This window comes from Scleropages formosus, chromosome 5 (genome assembly GCF_900964775.1).
Source record: "Scleropages formosus chromosome 5, fSclFor1.1, whole genome shotgun sequence".
Classification (NCBI taxonomy): domain Eukaryota; kingdom Metazoa; phylum Chordata; class Actinopteri; order Osteoglossiformes; family Osteoglossidae; genus Scleropages; species Scleropages formosus.
Genome location: NC_041810.1, coordinates 18,336,204 through 18,356,594, shown reverse-complemented (window position 1 = coordinate 18,356,594; position 20,391 = coordinate 18,336,204). Strand labels below are relative to the sequence as shown.

The 20,391-nt window shown below is 44.2% G+C and overlaps 1 protein-coding gene across 1 annotated transcript; it reads left to right on the top strand.

The window, feature by feature from the left end:
• The first annotated feature begins 777 nt into the window (after nucleotides 1–777).
• Nucleotides 778–18,886, top strand: LOC108935922 (large neutral amino acids transporter small subunit 3-like). The gene is made up of 15 exons (XM_029252413.1): nucleotides 778–991; nucleotides 6,131–6,287; nucleotides 6,379–6,568; nucleotides 8,271–8,326; nucleotides 9,803–9,879; nucleotides 13,917–14,009; nucleotides 15,057–15,184; nucleotides 15,736–15,881; nucleotides 16,586–16,720; nucleotides 16,875–16,910; nucleotides 17,583–17,715; nucleotides 17,836–17,956; nucleotides 18,154–18,227; nucleotides 18,345–18,468; nucleotides 18,554–18,886. Exons 1-15 carry the CDS (start codon nucleotides 980–982, stop codon nucleotides 18,728–18,730), a joined length of 1,659 nt encoding a protein of 552 aa, XP_029108246.1. The 5' UTR covers nucleotides 778–979; the 3' UTR covers nucleotides 18,731–18,886.
• Nucleotides 18,887–20,391: the final 1,505 nt, after the last annotated feature.

Sequence of the window (20,391 nt, the reverse complement as noted above, 5' to 3'; positions counted from 1 at the left end):
ATTACACACTCACTTTGCAATATAATAATATGGTAACTGATTTTTATGTACAGTAAAAGAATCAAAGTAAAATGTGACATTTGTATTATAAATTACTACATTAATCTTTAGACCTTTTAAACGGGTTAGAATACTTATCTAAAAAAGAAAAAAGGTTAGAATAATAATCTGAAAAAGAGAAGCTAAAACTTATTTTTATATTTGGTGTTGCAAAATAGGGGGTGCGGTGGCGCAGTGGCGCAGTGGGTTGGACCGCAGTCCTGCTCTTCGGTGGGTCTGGGGTTCAAGTCCCGCTTGGGGTGCCTTGCGGCGGACTGGCGTCCCGTCCTGGGTGTGTCCCCTTCCCCCTCCGGCCTTACGCCCTGTGTTGCCGGGTTAGGCTCCGTGACCCCGTATGGGACAAGCGGTTCTGAAAATGTGTGTGTGTGTTGCAAAATAATGTTTAAAAATAAGTCTACCGACAGGCGTAATTAATAAACTTAATTATAAAATCATGTTAAATGTCCCCGTAAAATGTAAAAATTTCTATAATGATGTTTGGAGACAATGTCTTACCAACAACTGCTGAGGGCTCGAAAAGTGATGAAATAAATTCACTTTACGTGATTATATTTTGTGGCTGTGGGAAAGACACGAGCCGTTGCTCTGTCTGTGTGCGTTGTGTGTTTGGTGGGCAGGAGCAAGAGGAGGAGGGGAAGAATAGGGGAGGGTAGAAGGACACGGAGAGGGGAAGGGGGGGGGAGGAGGAGGAGGAGGAGGAGGAGGAGGAGGGCTGTACGAAACACTTCCCACCCAAATGTACAGCTTATGACGGCAGATGCTGCTGCGGAAACAACCTGGAAAGTTGAAGAGCCCATAATTATGGCTTCTTCGTAGAAGATCAAGAGCGAAACAGCGAAAAGAGACACACGGGGAACGCAGAGGGCAAAAAGGAAACAGCGGGGGGAATTTAAGAAGCCGAAAGAGAGACTTTGAAGGGATGAAAACGAGCGTAAGTGTCTTATCGGTGTTACCATGTGCGCGCGGAGGGAGGACACGTGCGCGCGCGCCACACGGGTGTCACGAAATCGCGGGGACAAAAGGGGCAGGTTTTATTTTTTAATTTTGGAAAAAAAAAAGAAACGATTACTATATAATAACTTTGCTGTTTTCGACGGCCCCTCACGTTCGAACTTTACCACTTTTTCGTGCGCTTTTGTTGCCAACCACCAGTTTCCGTGCGGCGGTCAGTTTCAAACTTTTTCAGTTACCGTACTTGCCAGGGGAAAGTTCAATTTTTTTTAAAAAAAAAAACCTGTTTAAAACCTTGTCTTTACCTGTAATGCAGTCCTTCAGGTAGGATATCCCAGGTCTTCGGGTTAACGGCACACGAGTCATTCATTATTTACAGCTGCACCTACATTCATTCACATGATGATTGTGGCTCTTCCTTTGTTTGTGCTGGCACTTGCAGGGAGGGACACGTGCCGTGGTGGAAAATGTTGAAAAATAAATGATCGAAAACAGTTTGTCTGTAAGAAAAGTGCGTGTTTTGAATTTGGGGACATTTCTGTAGGTAGTGTCACACACAGTGACTGTAGCGCTGCTGCTGCTGGGCACTCGGTCGGTCGGAACAGACTCCGCTGCTGCTCAGACTCCAAGACGTGGCGGGTTGAGTTCCGTGGAAAAAAATACTTCAGCTGATGCAATAATATCTAAACGTGCCCTCGCCTCGCCGGCTCGGTCACTTACTTTTACGCTACTGCAACGTCGGCAGCGTTACACACAGTGTTAAACTGTGTTAGTGTTAAATAGTGTTAGCCTCTTTAAGTGTTACATATCCTGTTAAACAGTCACGGTGTTATAATACGGTGTTACACACACTGACACTCCGCTTCAAGAAATGAGTCAGTAAAATAAAACTGTGTAGTTGAACATTTTGAGTCCATTGATTTAATTTCCCCCGGACAGTTAAAGTTTGTGCAGGTGAGGCAAAACTGATGGTGATTTACTAGTGAAATCTCCGGGTAGAATTCAGTGTAATTATATATAATATTACTCTTCGTGTCTTTTGTGAATGTAAACGTGAGATTTTTGGCACATTTGCTTTCTTATTTGTTCAAAATAATGTCGCTAGTGTTTGTTCGCGAAGAAGAGCTCTATGGTCTGTGTTGAAACGGAGTAAAAAGGAAGGGAAAATGGTGGAGTGGAGTGTGGCAAACACTGTAACAGAGCAGAGCTGTTTGTGAAAGAACACTTTTGAAATTCCTGCTGGTTTTGTGGACGGCTCCAGGGACAGCTGCTGAGGGGTGGCCAAAGGGGGCTGTTCTGGGTTCAGTACTCGGGGGCTCCGAGCCTCCAAGGCCTCGACCCTGCCTCAAGCGCAGCATGAGAAAAGGTCCCCTTTGGCTTTCTCCATTTACTGCTGCTTTCCGTGGTGGCTGGAGGGAAAAAAACGAAGACGACGTGATGAGTTCACGATGATCCGTCTACTTCCCGCGGTTTTCCGTCATCTCCGATGCCCTGCTTTCGGAACCAGGGTACTAGGGCTAAACAGACACCGCACTGACCTTTTAAAAACTTGTCTGGCAAATGTGTGACCGATGAAAAGCACAACAATCTAAAATGCCCGAGTTCCCTGGAAGTGGACGTGCATTGAAGTTAAACCAAATACGTTACAGCTGCAGCTGTAGGCCCGCTGTTGCCTGTTCCCCGTGTTTAGCACATTTTAAGAAGTATGTAGTGGAAAAATGTATACAAAGTCTTGCTTGCGCACTCAGGCTCAGTGAGTGTTATTTCATATCTTTTAATTTTGGCTTCTGCCCTGAACGACTAATTTTTCACATTCTCCTCTCCCCTCGGTTTGTTACCTGTGCTTTAACTCCTTGTGGCCTGTACGCCACTGTAAAAAACCTCAACGGTTACCAACGGCAGCAGAAAATAAGTTAACAGTACCAGTGTAACAGTGTCAGCATTGCAGTTATTGTATGGTACACAGTATCAGTATGGTAAGTTCGCACACCTGCCTAATTCTTCCTTGTTATGGCGTTTGTGAAGTAGCAGGCAAATCCTGATAACGGTTTTGATCTGGTCTCAGTCGCACTCATCATCCATCTGTCACATATTCACAACTCCGTGCTATCGTGTTTGTACGCAAGCTTTCGTTTACACACTTGTGTCAACAACATGCTGTCTACTCTACACCCCCAGCAGTCACTTTAAACTGTGACTTGCCGACGTGAAAGTATGTCGTTAGGTGCGGGACTCCTTTTCTCGGCGGTTAGTTTGGCCACATAGGCGCCCCTTTTACGGCGGGAAACGAGAACTCTCTGTACCTAGTTTACAATCTGCAACGCCCTCTTTTTTGTCATACATACGGAGTAGGAGGAGACAGTGTAAACTAGTGTAAAGTGGCGGGAAATAGGGTGAGAGAGAGAGAGCGAGAGAAAGAGGAAAAGGAACGATTTGAGTCACACAGCAGTTAAACTGCTGCAGCTGGGAACACTTTCCCTCGCTGTGGGTGTAGCTTCGCCCGTTCATTATCCTGCACTAGAAACAGTCAAGTGGGAAGTACTGTACAAAACATCAATCTGACTTCAGAAAGAAAACAAAATCGACCTTTTGATGTTAGTTTGCAGGATATCCAGGTAAAATGTTAGAAACTGTGGCATATTTTGCATTTTTTCGCAGAACAAGTGACATTCTTTGGATTTTAATTACATACACGATGTTAATAAAGACCTCCGGCAAAATGCCATGCGCTGAACGCACAGCCTTATATGGACACTTTAAAAAGCTAGCTGTCTGATTGACTATATTTGAAATTAAAAAGAAAGCAATGTGGTGGTTTAACAGTACTAGACATCGTGAAATATGTTTTCCCATGAACAACACAAAGGTAATGAGTTTTTTTTTTTTTTTTTTTTTTTAACACCAGTGAGCTAGTATGAGCATTGTACACATGCCTTAAAATGATGTGGTTTATTGTGACAAAAGTGGAATACAGACAAGTTTCAGGTCTCAGGAAAAAACATTGGGTAACAACAATAATAATATATTTATTATGATTATGATTATTATTTTTATTATTATTGTTACTATTAGTATCATTATCATTGTTTTTGTTGTTGTTAAGACAGCTGCCTTGCTGGAACAGCCAGGAATGCTGACGAGTAGTTCCTCTCGCAGGACCGCGATACAGGGAGTACCTTTAACATCTCCTATTAATAGGAACCCACTGTAAATAGCAGCAGCAGCCGAATGTTACAATTGCGCAAAGGTTTACCCCCCGCCTGTGTGCTCTTCTACGTTGTGTGCCGGAATACCGTAGATTCGAGGGCAGTTAAGAAGTGTGCCTGACCAAACAGGAGTCAGTTTCAAAAGAAAATCTCTTTAGCTATACCAGCCGACCTCAAATGGCCCCACTGAAGCGCGTCTAATAATATTAGATAGACGCGTTGATGCCGCCGCCTTTGAAAAGCAAGTCGGATTTCCTGTTGAATGTTCCACTGGCACCGTGTTTTGATGTAACGTTGTTCAGCCTTCATTTTTCTACCTCTGCTCAAATGATTAGGTTGACCCCGCCTTTTAAGTTTAATGGGAATTTGCCCAGTAGTAGAAGCAACTTTATAGTTTGTTGCTGGATGTTCGCAAGATGCAACCGAATAGTAAAATGCAACAACTGTTGCCACCATCTGCTAATGTTTCGAAATGACAAGCGTGAAGTTTATTTCCTGTCCCTACTCTGTGTTCCCAGTCGCCGTCTTCGCGGTAACGATCTCATAGCACCTGTTGCTCTTGGCTCTAGGTTCCAGAAAATCATGGAGGCCAGTGCTGACATATGAACGTATATCTGGTGGCTTGATTTTGGGCCATATCAGCTTTGTCTTAAAAGGTCCACGTTTCCTGTTTTAGCACCGATGGTTGAGTTGACCTGGATGAATCCAGAAATGTCAGACGTTACGCAGATGAGGACACCGCTGTCCTTATTGGGGGGCAGAGGAGGGGGGCAAAGGCCTTGTTTGTGCACTCTGGGTTTCCATGTGACCGAACCACAAAACCAAACAGAGAAGAGGCGTTTACAAACGTACGTTCTGTCATTTGAGGCGAAGGACTGCACTCTTCACCTGAAATTTGTTCAAGCACCCAAATACACACACACGCACACACACGTCTATAACCGCTTGTCCCGAGCCTAACCCAGCAACACAGGGCGCAAGGCCGAAAGGGGTGGGGAAACACCCCGGACAGGACACCAGTCTGCTTCAAGGCACCCCAAGCAGGGTTCGAACCCCAGACCCACTACAGAGCAGGCCCTGGCCAAACCCGCTGCGGAAGATTCTTTCATGTTGCGTATGCATTGAATCGCTTTCAGTTTCTGCAGTCATTATACCTACATTTGCATTTTCGCCTAACAGTTATTGTTGTCTGAAACACATGAAGGTGAAGGAAGTGAACTGGAATAAAATAAAAGGTCACAAAGCCCTGCGTATGATAAGTATTGTCAAATTAAGAGCGGCCTTATTCACTGTCGTGCAACTCGCTGTCCCCATTTGCTACAAATTTGTATATTCTCTTTCTTCTGCTGGTAATTCCCATCATGTTAAGACAGTGGCTTCGTGTATTAAAGTAATGTTTCCATGGTATTCGGATGTATTTAAACAATACCAAGACCTGGACCAGCAAATAGGACAGCTTTCCATGAGTAGAACTCAAAGTGAGTTCTTTACCTTGATGTAGCGGTCATGTGTATATGTAAATAAATAATCCAGAACTTTTTCCTTTGGGATTGAAAACCTGGTCTGTCATCTGATAAACCATTTTTTAAAATCTTGTTATGTTCTTTCCAAACCCTTGTGGGGGATGTGTGGTGCAGCGGGTTTGGCTGGGTCCTGCTCTCTGGTGGGTCTGGGGTTCAAGTCCTGCTTGGGGTGCCCTGCAATGGACTGGCATCCCGTCCTGGGTGTGTCTCCTCCCTCTCCATCCTTGTGCCCTGTGTTGCCGGGTTAGGCTCTGGCTTGCCGCAACCCCGCTCGGGACACGCGGCTTTGGACTCTGTGTGTGCGTGTGTCCAACCCCTTGTAGCGATCCCCATGTTGCAGGTATGTGGCGTGTTGAGTGTACGCAACATCTCTGTCTCTCTGTGTTTCAGAAAATGGTGCCTTCTGCCAGCCAAGCCTACAGGAGGCGATGGTGGATGGCTGCAACCGCCGTCGTGGAGAATCTGCTCTTCTCTGCGGTCCTGCTGGGCTGGGCATCTCTGCTCATTATGCTGAAGAGTGAGGGATTTTATTCGCACCTATGTTCAGGTACGACAGCGAGCTCCTAGTTTCAGGATCTACAATGAGTTTTTATCGCAGGTGCCGTTATGCTGATGAGGAACATTTCTGTCCTCTGAAGGGGAGCAGGTTCATGCTAATGGCAGCAGCAACTATGAACACAAGGCTGATGAGTGGCTCAGCTGTGTGGAGCAGGAGGAGATGCTCAACCTGGGCTTCACCATCGGCTCCTTCCTGCTGAGCGCTGCCACCCTCCCCCTCGGAATCCTGATGGACAAGTATGGGCCCCGCCCCCTGCGTCTGGTGGGCAGGTAAGACGGATGGGGTGGGGCTCAAACAGGGCAATCTTGCGTGGCAGATACTACAGAAAAATGACTCATACGGCAAAAAGCGCATTTCGCTGTGTCCCATTCCTTTGTGTCAGCATAACGTAGGAGTGTACTCACTTTTTAATACTTGATCATTTACATAGCTAACATACTTAGCTAACACTTTTCTCCAAAGTGACTTACAATGCTAAAATACTTACAGTTATTGACCCATTTATACAGCTGGGTAATTTTACTAGAGCAATTTAAACTAAGGACCTTTGACAGTACTACAGCTGGAAGTGGGATTTAAACCTGCAACCTGCTTTGGGTCCTAAGGGAACAACTCTAACCACTATGCTACCAGCTGCTGTCTGTAACCCTGCTGATCAGCTTATTTGAGGTGGCACATGTGTGTCATGCCTGCGTACATCAGTGCTTCAGCAGCTTTCCTGCACTCTGCAGAACTGCCTGTAGGAAACAAAGGTCATATTTTGGCTATAATAAGAGTGTCTGAACTCCAGTACACACACACACACACACATTTCCAGAACCGCTTGTCCCATACAGGGTCGCAGGGAACCGGAGCCTGCCCGGCAACACAGGGTGTAAGGCCGGAGGGGGAGGGGACACACCCAGGACGGGACGGCCAGTCCGTCGCAAGGCACCCTAAGTGGGACTCGAACCCCAGACCCACCGGAGAGCAGGACTGCGGTCCAACCCACTGCGCCACCGCACCCCCTGAACTCCAGTAATAATTGTTTATTGGACTGTCTTGGAGGCACAGTGGTGCAGCGGGCAGCACAAGGTGCCTCACATCAGCTAGGGCTACACTGCTGGATGTAGGTTTGATCCTCGCTCCCAGTATGTGATGTATGCATGTTCTCCCTGTGTTTATCTGGGCTTCCTATAGATGCTCTGGTTTCCTCCCGCAGTCCAAAGGCATGTTTCAAGTTAACTAGTGACTCTGAATTGCCCGTATAATGTCACTGCGTGTGGCTACCCTGTGCTGGACGGGCACCCTGTCCACATTTTACCATCCTTAGTCTTGTCTTATACTTTCAGAAGAGGCTCTAGGCTACCGTGACTCAGCCTTAGGATAAGCAGCTACTGGAGGTGTTAAAACTAGTCCTAATTCTTGCTCACTGTTGGAATAAGAAGCAGTCAAACAAGGAGTGGTTTGAGCAGTTACTCTATCTACGTATGTGGGTGTGCCACATCTGTCTGTGTGCTGTACAAATGCTGGCAAAGCTGTACTGAAGTTATGAATGTAGGCATTACTGAGTTGCTGATGTAACACGCACGCTTTGTGCCGTAAGGTTTCCCCATTCCTTCGTGCCATAGGATTAGTTCGGCAAACACGTAGTTACTGATCACGAACGGATGATTTTTATTTATGGGCCAGTTGTCACCACCATTTAACATGTATTTCATGTATCTTTGCATTAGTTCAGAATGTCAAAATGACTTGAGTGACAGCTGGTCCATTTCCAGTATATAACGCTGAATGGAAACCTGGAATCTACTGAGTCTGATATAGAACGTCTCATTGAATAAGTTGGGTGGAGAAAAAGGTGGCAGAAACAAGGATGTTACATTTATCCTCAGCTCTGAGTGTCTTTGTTGCCTCTTGGACGTACCTCACTTTGTGCTGACATCGCTTCTCCTTTCCCCCCATCTTCTCGTGCTCCTTCCTCTCTCCTAGCACATGTTTCGCCGTCTCCTGTGCCATCGTTGCCATTACTGCGTACAATCCCACGGGTGAGTCTGCAGCACCCCATCTGGGCAAAGACAGCCGCACACATGTCCACTCAGCCTTCATGTAACACGGTTCCATAGAATGAGAAACCACTACGCTGGTTTGGGAAAATAAATACCCTTTCTTCATACAACAGGCTTATTATTCAGTACAATGGCATTTTTGCCTTTACAGGGTCATTCTAATTTCATACATATTTATTATGAAGAGAAAGCCGAGTTGGATCCTCATACGTGTTCTTCACGCAGTAATGACGGAGAAACGACAGACAGTATAATCGCACGAGTAATGAACCTCACTTCTGTGATTCCCAGTCAGTCGTTGAGCTGAACAACAACAAAGTGAACAGAACACACACTCATGGGAACCTTCAAGAAAAAGAGCACAATAAATTAAACTATTCACATAAATATTGCTTAATGCAAGACAAGCGCAAGGGTGATGCAGAAGGAGTGGGATTCACACCTGGGACCTTTCAGTCCTTTTAGAAATAAAGTGTAAGCATGTAACTTATATCTCAGCTTTTTAAAACACACAGATTTCCTTTCTAACATAATTACACTATTACATATAAAGCCTAGATTAAATGGAGATGGATCAAATGAAGATTATTCAGCCACATATATCTGTTAGTGCCACTGCCGACGGCATTTACAGACATAATGTCCTCATGCTGCACAGAGTGAAAGACGGTGATCTTGTTAGTTTTAAACATCCGGGAGCCTAGTTGCTGAGATGTCTACGTCCTGGGTGTACCCTGCCTCACCCTTTATGCTTCCTAAGTAAACTGCAGACCATTGCAGCCCTGCACTAGAGAATCAGTTTGTGATAAAGAAAGAATTAATGAAAGCATAACCTTAAAAGACAAACTGGAAACAATAGTGGATGTATACAGATATACATGGGAATACAGAGGTACGTACACAGGTACTCGGCATACTCTGTAGACCCTGGGGCAGCCTCGATGTGTTGAATGAAGCATGAAGTTCACTATGCTTGGTTCACAAAAAAAAAAAAAAAAACTTCATTATTAATTGGGGGAAAAATAGATTTGCTCAGTGGTTCGAAGTGTCAGCCTGACTTTTCATGACAGCCTGCAAATGCCAGAATAAGTGTTACCGGTATTTTTTTTACGCCCCTTAAGAATGTGCTCTCACATCCTTTTTGCTGCATAATTTAACAACAGTGAATAAAGTGAAGCAGCATAAAACAGCAGGAAATTCTTCAGTTTCATTGCTTGATTTATGGGCTCCAGTTCACCACACTTCCATCACATAGTCAAAGAGTGTGTTGCTGATTCTAATTCTAGTCCATCCACTATGTACATCGGGGCTGGAGTATCCTTGTGTGTGTTGTGTGTGTTTTTAATTGCTCACGGGTCATTTTAGCAATGGGTCCTGGCCCAATTCTGTAGGAGGGTTCTACATTAGCACAGCAGTGTTGTCATGTGATGATCATACTTCATCATTTCTCCCCAGCCCTGTCCCCGCTCATCTTCCTCGCCCTGTCTTTAAATGGCTTCGGAGGAATCTGTTTGACCTTCACTTCCCTCACGGTGAGAGAAAACACTGAAACAACGGAGCCCATTTTCAAAAATGTGTTCATAATATATACAAATGTTTATAAATCTGTGATACGTAGGAGTTCTCACATTATACTGACAGATACAAGGCCATTATCTTTAGATGTGCTGTCAGTCAGCTTGCTGTAAAACCTTTTATTTGTGTCCATGGAAAATAACAGCTGAATTCAATTATTTATACATTTCTAATTTTGTACCGTTTAACTTCGTAATGTCTTTCACAGTTTTTTGAAACTGAAAACACACCTTAGTGTGTCTGTATAGGAATCTGCTGTCTTGGTCAGTGCTTTAATTTTATGTATAATGTTGAAAATGACACTTGCGCATTAAACTTACATTTCTAAACGCAGTGTATATTCAAAGCGGACAGAGTCGGGATATTTTAGTTTGTGTGACTTTTGCCTGGTGCCATGTGTATATGAGCTACAGCAGGTGTGTGTGTGTTGGCATCGGCGAAGGAATGTCAGTGCATCTGACTTTCCGCAGCCAGGATGGAAATAAAGGCACATGGTGTGTGACCAATCAGAAGCCACTGCTGCCCCCACGCCTTCTCCTCCGCCGTGTCCTTCAACCTCTGCTAGAAACACACTATGACAAAGAGGCACATGCTCTGTCTCTTAAGCCTTTTCTGTCCAGGCTTGAAGTGCTCATATAACCAACGCCACAATTCCCTTTGCCTGTCTGTGCACGTTACCCACCTACTAGGTACCGCAGTAAGTTTTGCTCAGTCTCCCACTTTCTCTAATGTATTCGGAGGCTCTATAGCTGAAATAAGAGCTGCCGAAGAACCGGCCAGAGCAGGAGGTGAAAAGCAGCTAAAGTCTCCAAAGGTTTCACATGTAGGGAACCAGTGCTCATTACCATGACGTGTAGTAACGTTATGAACCCGAATGCTGTGGCCCTGGAATATTCAAATAGCGAATGACATTTATGTTGACATCAAACAGAAAGCATGTGCTTAACCTCTCTCCTCTTGCCCTTCTGTTGTTCCCCTCTCTGCCTCGCTGTCTCACATGACATTGTTTGCAGAGAAATTCACGGGCACCGCAAATTCACGGTAACGTGTATTGGGATGAGGCAGTTTGTCACGTGGCCTTGCATGGACTGGTCCAAAGGAAGCCTACAGGGACACTTTTACTGCAAAATATCTACCTAAAGGTTGCAAAGGAAGTGCAGGTCAAGCGCTGCAAGTTCAAAACCCCAGACCTGAAACTCTCATCAGACAAAGGCTGTATTAAATGGAATTATTAAATACGGAAAGTGGTGCAGGATCACACGTTTAAGGGCCTAATGGAGGATAAGAAGGGAGTATGGCATCGTAATAATTTGGATACAACAAGGTTGTTGTTGCTCAGGATCATGTTTCAAGGTGGCTGGGAAAATTCACACAGGTAGAGAGACACAAATAAACACACCGAAGGAAATGTTTGTGCCCAGTGGGAACTGGCCGTGTTAACATTCTGAGGGAGGAGCACAAGGCCATGAGTACGGCTTCAACGTTTCACTCATAAGGAGCAAGGACACCTAGACGACTTATCTTACTAAAGGCGCTCGCTTTCAGTAATTCAGAAATTTAGAACTGGACGATGTGGAACTTACGAAGAAAGAAGTCAGAGGAAATTAGTAATTCGATGTGTCCTAATAGAGAAGGCAGCCGAAGACCGGGGTGTGTGGCGGGCTCCGGGTGTTGAGAAAGAGCTGCACTTCCATAGTTGCCCTTGAGAAGGAAAGTAGAAGCTGGCAATTATGGAGGCTAAACAACAGGGCCGGAAATCTTCGGTGTGGTACGGTCGAACGATCGCCCGAGGGCACGGGAGAACAACGGTTGACGGCTATGCAGAGAGGAAATGTGGCGTGAAAAATTGCACTGCAGGAGAGACTGGTTCACTCCAGTGAGTTTCTGTCAAGGGAGACGAGATGCAGCGCTGCAGTGTGTTGGCTGTTGACCTACCGTAACCTGCCCACATCTTACAGCCTGCAAATAAAGGTGGGGAAAGGACACACTGGAAAAGTGAAGTGTGGAGGAAGAAATGACTTTGAAATATGGTGCAAAGGACTAATAAAGCAGAATCCTGAAAGCAGGAAATAATAGAACAGTTTAACAGCAGACTACTAAGTACACAGTGTCATTGGGGTGTTTCTGTACACTACCATTTTCTGCAAAACCTTGTGATTTGGGGCGGGGGGGGTCCTCATAAGTCCTGAACAGAATCCAGGCTGGATGCTCATTATTTATGTGTATTTACTGACTACATTTTTATTTCATATGTAGTATCATAATAGAAATTTATTTTAACCAAAACAAAAATAGTCACATTTTAGTTGGTGAAAAGATTCAGCTGGTTACAGTTCTCTGTTCACCTGCCAAGAGGTTTAGTTGTTGACCATTAAAAACAATCCAAGCAGAACAAAAATAGGTGCCAGATACCCTCAAAGAGGGGTGAGGAGCGAGATAAGGATGTGGCTCGAGTCCAGCGCTGTTCCACACGCAGACTCATAAATTGGGCACAGTACTGTAATAGCCTGCAGCAGCTCTGTGGCCACCTGGTGGGGTCAGCAGAAGTGACCGGAATGCCATGTACCTTTAAAAAATAAAGTAAAAATTGCTCTTTGAAGGAAAAAAAAAAAAGGAACGATATGCAAGACCAAGTGAAACAATGAGATCCTGGAAGATGCTTCTGAGCAGAAGGGAAAAGAGAAGGAGCACTGAAAACCAGGGAGGATGAGGAGGGAGGGCAAGGATGACGGTTTATAACTGTATTAAGCTGTAGTTGGCTAGGAGGCAGAGTGGCGGTGAGGTGCACTTTACTCATTTTTACCAGATTGTTTACATTTAAGTAAGGTAAGACCAGTTAATTTAATCAAAAAAAAACACTGCATGTGGCAAATACAGCACTGGGTAGTGTGTCCTGCAGCACAAAACATTCAAATTTACCGCATGCAACCAAACAGAACTGTTTTGAATCCTTTCTGGTAAAAAAAAAAAAAAAAAAAAAAAAGTGGGAAATACTGCTTCTGCATTCATTTCTGCCGAACTGAGGTTCGATGCGTGCTCCATCAACATCGGCGCGTACCCGTCTGTCGTCCTGTGTTTACACACCTGTTTACCTAGCGGACAGGGTCCGAGAGACGCCAAGGGTACAGAAAGGAAACAAACAGTTATGTGATCAGCGAAACAAAAGGAGTGCTGTTTCTACTGGCTGCCAGATGTTCGTCTGCATTTCCTCCCCAGCCTCTTTCTGCCTTTTTCAATCTTCTCATTGGTGCTCACTAGTGCCCCCTACTGCTCACTGTACCCCACCTCCAGAAATACCAGGACCAGCTGTAGTGCTGTAAAACATGCCGCTTCCACATCAACTGAAGTTGGTATTGTAGAGAAGAAGGGTCTGAAAACTCACCTTTTCCGGACCCTTTTCGCCCAAGATCTCTGCAGCTCGTGTACGGTGTAAATGTTCATGCACCGTAACTTCATGAGCATCGCCAGATGAAGCTTTTAATCAGCCACTACTCCGGCATTGTTTTTGCTTGCTTGTGTATCTTATAATAAAAAAAAAAAAAAATAGTAGGAGGGTATCAGGATTTGTCTATCCTGTGTTTTATGCACCTACTCGAACGATGAACCTCAGTGCAGCAAGTGCTCGGTAACAAACTAGGTTTGCTTGAGACTTTCATGTCTGCAACTATGTCTCCTCCTCTCAATGTAATGCATGAATTGTACTTTTGCTGAGATGTATGTCGCTTTGGACAAAAGAATCTGCTAAATGAATAAATGTAAATGTAGAGAAGAATTGATGAAAATATCACAGTGACATGCCCGTTAATTAAGAGCCATTCACTGCAACAATTTCTACAGAAAGGACCACGATGGTAAACTTGCACAAGGAAAACATGACTGAGATCATTGGGGGCCTTAATACTCTAAGGTGGCGTTATATAAACTGGGCTTTACCGAGTACCACAGTTTCAGTTTCCTGGCCATCGTCATGTAATTCAGTATTTCTCTCTTTCAGTTACCAAACATGTTTGGAAGTCTCAGCTCCACCATCATGTCCTTCATGATCGGCTCCTACGCCTCCTCCGCTGTCACGTTCCTGGGAGTCAAGGTAACTGCCGGAAATGAAGTGCTATCAAACGCAGATACATCTGTGAACTGTTTCCTCTTTGTCCAGAAACACGCATACTGGGGCAGCAGGCCGGAGATAACCCTAACCTTAACCCTAACACTGTGTCATGCAGAAGGAGGCCTGCTTTAGTCCCACTGAGGAATGTAGGTAACCTGAATGTCTTTATTAAAAATGACCCAGTTCTACAGATAGCAGTAAAAAGCCTTTTGGGTAAAAGCATAGAGAAATAAAAAAGAGACAGCAGTTCTCATTAATAGTGATGGGGCAGCAGATAGCATAGTACTCAGAGGTGTAGCCTTGAGCTCCAAGGATTGAACGCTTCCTTCTTCATTAGTACCATTAAGCAAGGTATGGTAAGTGCCAAGTCAAAGCCGACCCATAGCAACCACTCGCATGGTTTTCAAGGCAAGTCAAGGGAGGAAACAGAGGTGGGTTGCCAGGTCCTTCCTCTGCATGGCGGGGGAGGCAAACACAGGGAGAAAGACAGGGCCACCGCACCCCAAGCAGGACTCGAACCCCAGACCTGCCACGCAGCTAGGCAACGGCCAAACCCACTGCGCCACCGCACCCCCCCATTAAGCAAAGTATTTAACCCAAATTGCTCCAGTACAAGAATTACTGAGTTGTGTTAATGGGGAAAATTACTGTAAATAAGGCTGTAAGTCACTTTGGAGACAAGCATCAGCCGAATTACTAAATATTAGCAGCGCACTGACAAAGAGGTACATTGAACACATGTTGAAGGAGTGAGTGTTACTGTTTGCCCATGGTATTTTTTATAACAGGCTACTGTGAAGTCAGATATTCGGATATACTATCTCAATATTGCAGGTACTTTAACTGTGCTACAATGGAACGTGTGTTGTAGGGACTGGCATGCGGAAACACGCGTGTCTGTAGTGTATTGACGCTAATTTGTGAGCTCCATTCCTTTTCCTTGTCTGAGATGCTCCACTGCTGTGTTCTCTGACTAGTGTTTTTTGATGTCATCCTCACATCTCATATGCATCTCGCTTTCCTCTCCAGCTGATTTATGATGCCGGTGTGTCTTTCCGGGTGATCATGTGGGTGTGGTCAGGACTGGCGTGTCTCGTCTTCCTGAACTGCTTCCTCAACTGGCCTGCGGAACCTTTCCTTACACCTGATGACCTGAGGTACACCTCAATATTACTGTGAAAGCCCAATGCGATAAAGCACATGCTTTACATATCAATAAAAGAGCACATGACTGTCTGAAAAATATTCCACTGGGACGGGATTAAATTTAGCTTCTGATGTGTAGAATTCTAGCTGTTACAGTTTCGTAATTTTGTCAACTTCAATTCGATCTTCAAACTAGTTCCAAATGAGGTACGGATTCGCCAGAGCAGTAGATTAAGGTAAATTTAGGGTAACTGCCACTCAGTCAGGGCTGATTTCTGACCATTTGTGGTTTTCAAAATAGTGAAGAGTTTGCAGGGTTTTACTACACCCTTTTCCCACATGCTTCCCCTACCTTGAAAACGGAGTGGTCAACATCAACTCTACGGCACCTTCCCTTGCTTTACTTTATTTAGCTCATATAATGTTATATACTGTATTACCTAGTCTGTACTTAGTAGTAAATCGACAAAACAGGTTACACGTGCTGCTCATTTGCTGCAGCGCCATTGTACCGTACAGCACCATAGTGGACTGTTGTGATGAGCTGTGTCATTTCTAACAGGAAGAAGACAAAGGGTGAGAGTGTGACCCTGGACACCATGGAGACAGAAAATTGCCTCTGCAATGAAGTGACCGCAGGGGACCAGGTTCAGAACCAGAAGGATCAGTCCTCCAAGCAGCCGTGCAAAGCTGGCGCCGACCAACAAAGTGAGTTAAGGAACAAAGCTGTGGATCAGTAGAAACACTTAAGCATATGGCAGAGTCAATGTTTGGTGGTACCCTGTGTGTGCCGTGTACTTATCTAGCATGGTCACGTGAACGTGTATTTCAGTAAGGATCCACGGGGCAGTCCTGTGTAGTTTCGGAAAAAAAGGTGTCCTTTTCAAGTCCGTTAGTCTGTGAAGCATGTTCTGTCGACAGCACCACCGTTTTTCTTACTGCAAGGTTATTCGTTTTTACTGCAAATTATGCTACTGAGAAGCCTTAAGCTGCCGGAGGACATCAGCTGGATGGTGGCAACCATTAACTCCCTGAATACTCTCCACACTGCGATAACACGGCGACTGACGGCATCGTAACCGTAATCCAATGTGATTAAATCAGCAGCAATGTGCCAACATAACAGCACCTGAGCACACTGCAGAGCACAGGTAAAGCAGAACACGTAGCTGCTGAACGTTTTGCGTAGTCACTGGCACATTCAGTAGTACCGATGTTAGATTGACGGAAGTAGAGTGTGCAGGACGTCTATTTGTAGCGCTAGTGTGTCCAAAATGTTTCTTAGTGCTAGCAGATATGCTCATTTTAGAATTACTAACATCCATCCTGTCTTCTACTCACCTTCTCCTTTTAGAGTACCTCGTTGAACTCCCAGAATTGTCCCACAATGATCACCTTTGTGTTTGGCTCAGTCCCGTTCCGCAGGTCTGTCTGTTCCCCCATCTTCATGTGGAGCCTCATCACTATGGGCATAACGCAGCTGCGTCTCATCTTCTACATGGGGGCCATGAATAAGATGCTGGAGTTCCAGGTCACCCACGGCAACTGTGAGTCTCCTGGAGCCGTTCACCTGGCAAAGGGCCAAACAGAATATTTAAGCAGTTTGTACACTTGGAGTAATACAGCCTAGAGAAGCCGTTGACACGTACTTGTTCATCTGACGAATGGCCCGTTGTCTTACATCTGTGATGTCTGTTTCAGCCTCAGAGGAACTGTTAACAGAAGCAAAACATAAAGGTGAGACAGACATTTCTCTGCCAATTAAACCGTTTGATCAAAGTGTGTTTCACTGTGTAATGCATTGACGTTAGGGGTTATCTCAGATATTAGGATTTAAGCGTGTGCTAGACACGTGTAGTGCCCAGCAGTGCCGATTGCAGGTACCGCGTACGTTGGTTCCTCGCGTTTCAAACAGAATTGGCACCCGAAATCCATGCACCCCAAATTCACAAATTGTTCATAAATCCAATGTCAGTTTTACCATTAAGTGACAATCTGTAAAAGCTCCATGATTCACTTGTCTTATTTGGTTTATTTACAGGTTGGGTTCTGTAAAACCTGAGATAAAGCTATGATAAATACTGTGTCATTTTTATTCTTTGTTAACAGAAAAATACATTATAATCAAAACTCATTTAAAATGATTGATTCTCGACATACTCCTATTCTGTTTGGTTTTGTTTTACTGCTGACTAATGACGATGCAGAAACATTGTTCGTTGTCATCCCACAACAGACAAATTTTATTAAATAAGTGAAGAAAAACGTAATTAAAAATAAACAATCAGGAAAATATTTGTCTCTTTGAACGTTTGTAAGAAAGAGTGTTAATGCAAAGGAGGTGTGATGCTATCAGTTGACTTTTTTTGATCTCACTGTGTGTGTGTTTTTGTGTTCGTTCGGTGACAGTGGACTTCTACGCCTCCATTTTTGGCGCTCTGCAGCTGCTCTGTTTGTTCACGTGCCCCCTCATCGGCTACATCATGGACTGGAAGATGAAGGAGTGCGAGTCAGATGAGAGGGTCTGCAAGGAGCAGGACAGGTCAGAGGGCGAGGGAGAACATGATTTGGGGAGGGGGGTATTTTTCTACAGCCTTAAGAAGCAGGGACAGGGATGTCCCGAAAATACATCACCCTTCACCTGCTTCCTTTTTCCACGTAGATCTCCGAAGAAAAGTGCAAAGATCCAGAAACTCAGCAACACAATAAGAGCCTTCAGCTTCACAAACCTGCTGCTGTTCGTCTTCGGCATCACCTGCATGATAAACAACCTGCCTGTACAGGTGAGAGGCGAATAGGAATAGGTCTACGCCTGCCAGTCATCACATTCCACAACTCAAACACCATGTTCCTGCTGCACTGCACTGCTACATTATGCAGAACCTTCTGTTTAGTGCGCCGTGGTCTCCGACATGCAGAACGGCGGTGAGGAGGGGCTCTTGTTTTTCAAAGGTAAAGCGTTCTCTCCGTTGCTCCGCAGATCATCTCCTTCATCCTGCACACAGTGGTGCGAGGCTTCATCCACTCTTGTTGCGGAGGCCTTTATGCTGCCGTGTGAGTATCCCTACACATCGCTTTTGCTGATGCTTTCCTCACCTGCTCATCAGTCAGACTTGAAACGATGACGCCAGCTGCTCTAACGCCCCTTTGCCCGTTCCTCCTACTTTTCAGGTACCCCCCGAACCACTTTGGGACGCTGACGGGGCTGCAGTCCACCATCAGCGCCATCTTTGCCCTCTTGCAGCAGCCACTCTTCATGCTCATGTTGGGACCCCTGAGGGGAGACCCTCACTGGGTGAGACACGGGAGCGCCGCAGTGTTGAGGAACACACGCTGACTGGTGGTCACTGATCCAACCCCCCCCCAATCTCTCTCAACAGATCAATCTGCTGCTGCTCATTTCCTCACTGGCTGGATTCCTGTTGCCTGGGTACCTGTTTTATCACCGTTGGAACCTCATCCAAGAGAGGAGGAAGACAGAAAAGGTGGCAGATGGCTGTTTAGATAAGGAGAGTGAAGCTCTGGCCCACGGAAAAAGCAATGGTGTTGCATATTAAAGCAGCAACCATCTCACACGGGAAGCTTAGGAGGACAAACACAGACATGAATTGTTTATGGCTTTATTTAAATGTCACCAAAGTTCTCATTATGGTTTATCTTTGCAACTGTAGCAAATTACCGGTGTAAATGTTCAATTGAATTTGGCGTCACTTGCCTGTTTTGTCCACGCAATCTTATTTTTTAAGGAAAATCCAAAAAGGTGAACACAACTTGAGTTTAATATTCTGTTGTTTCCTGTAGTGTCTTAGTGTGTACATGTTGTTTTTCTTTGCCCTTATTAGAATATTTAATTTTTGCATTACATATTTCCATTAATTCTGTTTTTAAATATTATGTCTCAGAGACACTACACAAATTTCCTGTGCGTGTTTTAAGTTTGGTTTTTGTCGCAGAGCCTGAGGAAATCAGCAAAATTACAAAAAAATTAATATTTACAACTGGACCTCAATTTCATGGGAGTGTGGAAGCTAAAGATTTCAAATTCATTAAATACCGGAATCTTCATTATCATTTCAAAATACTATGTCACTGATCGTCACACGGCTAACAGGTATTTTTGCTGTAACAAAAACAGTAGCTAAATAGTCTGTGATGAACACTTAGACATCTACCTCTCCCTCAGAGTAAGATCCAGTGTATCATCATGTGCTTCCTCTTCATTTCACCGGCATCTGTACATCAGTCTGTGGCTTTTAGAATCTTATGTTTCTACCGTTCAATGTAACTTCAGTGGATTTTCTGGGAGTAGAGCAAAAAATCTGGTTATTTAAATCCACATTTCCTGCAGGTATAAAGATATATTTCTATTTTCTGGAAAACAAATTGGATGTTCTGTTTGCAAGTTTTTTGGAAACTGAAATTTTGAGTGTGTATTTTAAATATCTATAGGTATTCTTCTGACGATGAATTATACATTTTATGAAAAGTGGAAAAAAATTGTGGACTGTGGGTAATTTTGGGACACATTTTTTTTCTATTTATTTATATAGTTTATTTATTTAGAAGAATATATGTGCTGTCACCAAATCACATTAAGATTGAAGATTTTGCTCACTTTTAAAATAAAGGGCGGTGCAGTGTATTTCCAGCTTCGAACAAAATGAACACACAGTAATGATATTGTGCAGTATTTTAGGTCTCTAGTGAAGTTGTTAGTTAGCACGCTGACTCTAATGCATGAACATGTTGGAACATCTGTCCCAGGAGAGTTCTAGACCATGGCTATAAATCACTGTTTCACAGAAAGTGCCTTGAAATACACTGAATGTAATTCCTGCACCAGCCAAAATCTCTTTTAGGAAAACTCAGGTTACCAGAGGATCCATTTCTGTACTTCAGCACTCTTGTTATAGTTTGCTTGAGTTTCTTCCAGTCTGAAATTATGCAACAGAAAGAATTCAATGAATTCAGTATTAAAGGTCATTTGCTGTTACACAACTGAGCTGCTGGACATAGTAAATTTCACTGTTGGTTTACTAGAATACCACAGTTCTGGTAAGAGTTGACTTCTAACTCATTGAATCAATGTTGAAACAATGTTGTATTTGTGTGAATTAAAATATTACAGCAGTTGAAGAAACAAAAATCCACCTACTTGTCTACATTTGCCTTTAATTCTTCTGTTGTACTTGTATGTTGTATTCCAACACACCTCAAA